The 7,035-nt window shown below is 59.3% G+C and overlaps 1 protein-coding gene across 1 annotated transcript; it reads left to right on the forward strand.

Moving 5' to 3' along the window:
- Positions 1–3,581: 3,581 nt before the first annotated feature.
- SCRT1 (scratch family transcriptional repressor 1) lies at positions 3,582–6,177 on the forward strand. The gene is made up of 2 exons (XM_084847929.1): positions 3,582–3,696; positions 5,315–6,177. Exons 1-2 carry the CDS (start codon positions 3,582–3,584, stop codon positions 6,121–6,123), a joined length of 924 nt encoding a protein of 307 aa, XP_084704055.1. The 3' UTR covers positions 6,124–6,177.
- The last annotated feature ends 858 nt before the right edge of the window (positions 6,178–7,035 follow it).

The following is a 7,035-nucleotide window of genomic DNA, read 5'->3' on the forward strand; positions in this document are numbered from 1 at the left end:
ATTGTAGATTGTTAGCTTGGTTTGCAATTCCATCAGTCTGCAAGAGCAGAGAGGGAGGGCAGAAATTCAGAACAGAACTGAGACACGCACGCACACACGGAGCGCACTCTCGCTCTTGCTCTCTTCCAAAGACCCTGATGTTCCCAGCATTCTTGTTAATTAGGATGCAGGGAAGGAGAGCAGCAAGCATCAAAGGCAGGGCCACAGGGGAGCCAAGGAGAAACAAATGCAGCCCAGTGGTGTGCCTGGATACTTGAGAGCAGGGGAGAAAGCGCTTCCTAGGGCTAGGAGAAGGAGGCTGCAGGGGGATTCCCAGTTCGGGGCCACAGCGCTGCTGACCTGCAGGAAGCTCCTGACAGGGTGGGGTTTTTTTTCAAGGGAAACGATCCGAACCCGAGGGAGGATCGACTGGGTGGTTTCACTGTTTGTTGCTTTGTAATCCCGATTCCCCCTTTTGTTTGCACACATGCACACACACACACACACACACAAGCCCCTCTCCTATTGCAAATCTTTTGCACAGGAGTCTCTCTGTTTGCAAATTCTACCCGAAGGGCCCATCAGGAGTGGAGGTTAAGGATGGGCCAGGCGGGGGCGGGAGTAGAGGAGAAAGGTCTGCATTTAGAGATGTTGAGGATGACCGCAAAGGTGACATACAGTACTGGCAAATGGCACAAGGACACATGAGGCACAATCTACAGGATGGGTCCCTTTTCAGTGAAGCTCCGCGGAGATCCTGCTCTTCTTAAAGCCCTATTTATTTCTGCAGGGATCAGACAAGAACGTTCCCAGTGGGTCAGGCACACAGTATGCTCTGACTCCTTATGGGTCATGGAGCAGAGCAGAGGCAGGGAACCAGTGGCCCTTCAGACATCATCGGACTGCAGTTTCCATCAGTCTCAGCCAGCATAGCCAGTGGTGAGGGGTGAGGGGACTTGCAGTCCAACAACTTCCGGAAGGCCAATCCCTGGTGTAGACAGAGGCACTGAGAGCTCCAGATGTACGATCATAGTCACTCTGTGGACTGCGGGCTCTGTGGAACGTTCATGTTTTGTCTCTCATTCATCTGGGCAGCTGGAGACAATCAAAAGTTTCACCTAACCTGCCTGGTATCTCTTGCTCTCTAGGAACAGCTCAATGACCCCCGCCCGCACCCAGGCACAGACACAGTGGCAATTCACAGACTTGAGACTAGATCTCTAGGCTTACACCCCATTTTGATCGAATGCCCTCTCCCAGGCCGTGCACACGAACCGTTCCAGCTGTTCCATCCCCTGTCTGCTCAGCTCTGCATTCAGATATGGGAATATGGAAAATACATTTACTAGCTCTCAGTCCAACCGCCCCCCCCTGCTCTCTCTATTAATTAAATACGACTTTTCATATGGAAGTACATAGCAGCCGGAAGGCAAAAAGAGCTGGACGTAGCTTACAGGCCAAACGCCCCCCGCAGGCGCTGAGAGACACTTGTTGCCTTCTTGCAAGGTTTGCTGCGACATGGCAGTTATACCGAGCAGCGTCTGTCTCCTCCCGTAGCCTGCTAGGGTGGCACTCACTGAGGCTGCCCAGCCCCCATGTGAGAATGGAACTCAAGTGTCTTAACGTCCTTAATCTAACCCCACTAGACCCCCTTCCAGAATATCATAGAATCACAGAATAGTAGGGTTGGAAGGAGCCTACAAGGCCATATGTGGATATGCCCAAGAACTCCTGCCAATCACCCGCTTTTGGGTGCCCCAAACCTAGGAGCAAGACTTATATTTTGCTGGGAAACCGTGGTGCTGAGCCTTGAGGTTTGTTTCAGAACCAGGACAGAGTTCTGGGGTGCACAAAGTCACAAGACAGTGTCCTGGAGCATGTGCAAAGTGTTTTTCCTTCACTCCCAGCCTTCACACATCTGGGATTAGGCAGGGCTCCTAGGTGAGTGGAGCCAAAAACGGGCTTGCACCCCAGCACCTCTTCTTTTTGTCCCTCCAAGATACCTCCCTTCCTTCCCCGGCTCCCAGCCCCCTCCCCATACAAGGGACCCTTTCCCTCACCCATTGCCTGGGAAGGAAGGGGGACGCGCCCCAGGACCACCCCCTTCTCTGGCTTAGCAGCCTCCTTTTAAGAGAACAAAAGGCCCACACCTCCCCCTTTCCTCTTTGAAAGTGAGGGTGTCGCTTGTTTTATTGTATCACAAGGCCCACGGGTCCTCCTGACGCCCCCTACCCCAATAAATCACGGACCGAGAAAGGTGCGCGGGATGGGGGGGGAACAGAGAAAGCGGAATCGCTCCTCCTTACATCGGCAAAGCTGCGGAACCGGAACCAAGAGAAGTTGCTTGTCTTCCAAGTTGCAAACGGTGGTGGGAGAATCCGGGGGACTTTTTCAAGGGGGGGGGGGAGCCTCATGCATGGCTTCCCGGGCTGCTTTCTGCTCCTCCCCCCTTTTTTTACGTTTAACCTGCAACCGAAAAAGAAAAGAAGAAGAGGTGGGGGAAGAAATGAACGGGGGGGGGGGGCGGTTACAAAAAGACAGGGCAGGAGGCAACTCACAACAGCGCCACTAAATCATTCTGTCTCAGCCTTGTTCCCGGGAGAGATTTTTTTTGATGGATTAAATTAAGCGCTTCCATTTCCGTCCACCACCTGATCGCTGCATTATAAATCCGAACAGCTGATCCACGAATCTTCAGAAATTCAGGAGCTTTGCAACAAGAGGCTGCGGCAAGGAAGCCGGGGAGCTGTCCAGTGCTGAACGAGGAACCCCCGCAAGCAAGCAAGCCCGCCCGGCCCCAACCGCCCCCAACCGCCCCCGCTGCCCCGAAGCGGGGCAACAATACGAATTGCGGCGCACACAGACGCGCGCGCACACCCCGAGCAGAAGCCGCAGCGCTGGAGAGGAGGACCGAGAAGCGGGGGGCGGACGGGCGGGGGGCGGAAGAAAGCCGAGCCGAGCCCGCCGCCGCGCCCGGGGTGGCGGAGCGAGTGTGTCGCTGAATCGGCGCGGGGCAGCGAGCGAGAGCGCCCGAGCGGCGGCAGCGGGGGAGCGAGCAAGGCGCGCCGCTCTCGCCGGGAGCTGTCCAGGTGCTGAACTCGCAGGCCGCCTCTTATGAACCAGCGCGGCGTGGGTTGTAATCTCTCGAACTCATGGTGGGCTTCTGAGCCACGCTGGAGGGCGAGCGAGAGGCCTTCCAAGGAGGCGCCGCCGCAGCCTTCGCTCCTCGCACAAAAGCCGCCGCCGCCGCCGCCGCGCGAACAAGGACTCGCGCGGCGCAACCGCCCAGGCTGGAGACCTCCGCGGCAGGCGCCCCTCCGTCCGCGGGTTGGGAAGGAGCAAACGGGGAAGCCCACCAAGCCATAGAGCGCCGCCGCCGCGATTGCCCTCCTCCCGCCGCCTCGGGGTTTGCTTTTTTCTAACAAAAAAACACAGCAGCAACGGGGATTTGCTCCAAATTTTATTTTTGTACGTTTCTTTCTTCCTTGTTGCTGTTTGGCTGTCTTCCACCCACGCCCGCCCCATTTCGCCCCCCTCTCTCGTTTGAGCCCATCGGCAGAAGCTGCGGGAGCTTTCTCACATTCCGGGAGAGCCCAGAAACCATGCCAAGATCTTTCCTGGTTAAAAAGGTCAAACTTGACGATTTCTCCTCGGCGGATCTAGAAAACTCCTACAGCCGATCGCGGACGGACTTCAACTCCCGGCTCCATGACAAGGGTAAAGGCGTGGGCGCGCGTGGGGAGGGCGGTGTGTGTGCGGGGAGAAGAAGCCCAAGGCCAAGCCTGGCGGTAGGCGGGAGGGGGCACCGAGAAGGCGGCCGGGGCGGGAGGGCCGGGCCAGCGCTTCAGCCGGGCCAACGAGGAGCAACTCCGGGCGGCGGCAGCCGGCAGCAGGCTGCCCCCGCGGGGCGCGCTCGCAGAGCACCGGGGGAGGCAGAGCACGAGGGGGCGCGAGTCCCGGTATGCGGCTTGCTCCTTCCCTGGAATGCCGGAGGAGGCCCGCAGCCCCGGCGGCAGCCAAGAGCCATCTTGCGCGGCTCTCGCTCGGCGCTGCTGTGTTGACTCGGCACATTTCGATGCAACCCAACCCAGCTAAAATTAGACCTTGCAGGGACGGAGGCGGGCGGGGAAGCCTATTCCAGGATGGGCAAGCGGGGCAGGGCAGGGGGAACCGAGGAGGACAGCCCCGTTGGGGGCAGCATGGCATGGCATGGCAGCCGTTCCGCGCAGCCAGCGAGTCCCTTTTGTCTCGCGCTCCTCAAGTTCAAGGGCAACTGAGCTGCCTCCCCCGGTCCTGTTACCCTGGGGAGGCGGTTCAGTGGGGCCTTCCGTGTGTGGCGCCGAAAGCCCCCGCCCCTGCAATCTGAGGGGGAGTTCCCCACCCTCTTGGCCTGGGCTTCTGGTGACGCCCCCCCCCCCGCTTTTGTTCCGGGGAGGACGTTTGCAGCAGCAGCAGCAGCAGCGTGTTGCATAATCGCCGGAATTCTGCTGAGGTGGTGGTTGGAGAGAAAAAAGGGGGGAGGGGAATTCGCCTACACGTCCGCCCCCCCCCCATGCCTTTGGTCCCGTGCAGAAAGCTGACCTTGAGAGGAGGGGATCGCAGGGAAGGGGGAGCAGGGGAGGGGTGCCCCTGTCCTCTCTTCTTCCGCCCCCCCCATACAGATCTTCCCCCAATTCCGCCAGCCAGAATCTGACCAAGCTGCAGGTGAAAGGGCCGCGAAATCGCTCTGAAAGATGGAGGGGCTGATGGGGAAAGGGAGGTTCATCGGGCGCCGCGGAGATTAGCATGACAGAGGAGCCGCCCGGCCGCGGGGGAGGGGGAGGTGGGCTTCTCAGGGCTCCCGCTTGTTGCATCTATTAACTCGAAGAGCTCTCGAGCTGAGCTCCCGGAGCCCATCAATTATTGACTCCTGGCGTCTCCTTCGCGGCCCCGGGCTCCGAGAGGCCTCCCTGCTCAACTCTCTCTCTCTCTCTCTCTCTCTCCCGCCCCCCCCGCCTCCCCCCGCCCCCCATCCTGCTCGTCCTCTTCGTCTCCTCGCTTTCTCGGCTCTCTCCTGGCCTTTGCCCGTGACTCCACACCCCTGCTCTCTCGCGTCCTCTCTCTCTCTCTCTGTGTTCTTGTGGTTCTCTGCACGCCCCCCCCCCATCTCTCTTTCTGCCTCGGCCACCCTCTGGCCTTCCCAATTCACCCCGTCTCCCCGCCCCTGCGCACCGCACTCCTCTTCTCCATCCCGCGCAACCCATCTCCACACGTCGCTGCCCTCTCCCCGCACTCGCGCAACTTTATGGCCTCGCCGCCCAAACTTCCTCGACCGCCCCCCCGCTCCCCCCCCCAGGAGGATACATCAGCGAGTACATCACGCCGTCGTCGGTGTACGAGGGGGGCGAGAGCGAGAGCGGCCTCAAGGTGCCCTCCCCGACGGGTGCCATCTACCCGGCGGCGCACAGCGACTACGGCGCGCCGGACTCGGACCAGCCCGACAGCCCGCACTCGGAGTTGGCCGGCGGCTACATCAACGGCGACGCAGCGGTGAGCGAGGGCTACGCCGTCGACGCCTTCTTCATCACCGACGGCCGCTCGCGCCGCAAGGCGGCGGTGGTGGGAGGCGGGGGCGCGGGGTCCCGCCTGGGCCAGCAGCAGCAGGGGCCGCCGCAGGGGCCGCCGGGGCCGCCGGCGCAGGCGCAGCGCCACACGTGCAGCGAGTGCGGCAAGACGTACGCCACCTCGTCCAACCTGAGCCGCCACAAGCAGACGCACCGCAGCCTCGACAGCAAGATGGCCAAGAAGTGCCCCACGTGCGGCAAGGTGTACGTCTCCATGCCGGCCATGGCCATGCACCTGCTCACGCACGACCTCAAGCACAAGTGCGACGTGTGCGGCAAGGCCTTCAGCCGGCCCTGGCTGCTGCAGGGCCACATGCGCTCGCACACGGGCGAGAAGCCCTTCGGCTGCGCGCACTGCGGCAAGGCGTTCGCCGACCGCTCCAACCTGCGCGCCCACATGCAGACGCACTCCGCCTTCAAGCACTTCAGGTGCAAGCGCTGCAGCAAGACCTTCGCGCTCAAGTCCTACCTGAACAAGCACTACGAGTCGGCCTGCTTCAAGGGCGCCGTGCCGCCGCCGCTCAGCCCCCTCGAGGCCTGAGCGCCCGCGGCCGGCGTGGCCGGGCCCCGCGCCGGCCGGCCGACGGACTGGGCCGAGCTGGCCGCGGGGAGGGCGCGCCCCTCCTCCGACCCGCCGCGCAGCCGCCCGAGCGAGGAGGGGACCCAGCAGCCGCAGCAACGAGCCGCCTCCCGCCCCCGTCCGCCACTTTGCCGGCGCCCGCGCCGCCTCTCTCCCCCCCCCTCCTCCTCCGGCTTTCCAAAGGGGTCCCCTTATGTTAATTTCAAACAACAACAACGCGAAGAGAGATTTGCGAAACTCCGCAGCCAATGGCCGCCAAACGCGTTCACCTGGACAGGTAAACCAACAGCGACAACACAATGTTAACACTTGTTACTCCTGCTAAACGTAATAAGCCTAATGAACATAATAACAAGGATGAAGATGCATTTTTATTCATTAATGAAGTGCGTCAGCCGAAGGATTCTCTTTTTTTATTATTTGTTTCAGTTGCAAGACTGTTTTTTTCTTTTGGAAAAGCCTCTAATTTCTATTTTCGTAAATGTTTCCTTTATTATATATTTATTTCACTGTTTTTGTTAAAAAAGAAGAAGAAAAGAAAATGTAGAGGTATATAACTTTGAAGGCTTTCTTATTTATTTATTTATTTATTTATTCATTCATTCATTCATTCGAGGGGGGAGCGCCCCCTCCGTTAAGACATTTATGTTGCACTTTTGTTTTTTGTTTTGTCTTTAAAAAGGAGCCTACTCTTTGCACCGCTGTTGACTTCCAATCTGTACGTTTGTTGCCAAGACTTCTTTACTATGCCAAAGTCTACGTCACTTTTTGAGGGGGGTGGGGGAGACGAGGAAACAAACACGAGGAACGAGGACTGACCCGTTTTGTTTCTGTTTCTTTCTTGCTTACTTTTTTTGGTTGGGGGTGGGGGGG

Source organism: Heloderma suspectum, chromosome 4 (assembly GCF_057233095.1).
Source record: "Heloderma suspectum isolate Gila_16-S chromosome 4, 16-S_ref, whole genome shotgun sequence".
In the NCBI taxonomy this organism is placed as follows: Eukaryota; Metazoa; Chordata; class Lepidosauria; order Squamata; family Helodermatidae; genus Heloderma; species Heloderma suspectum.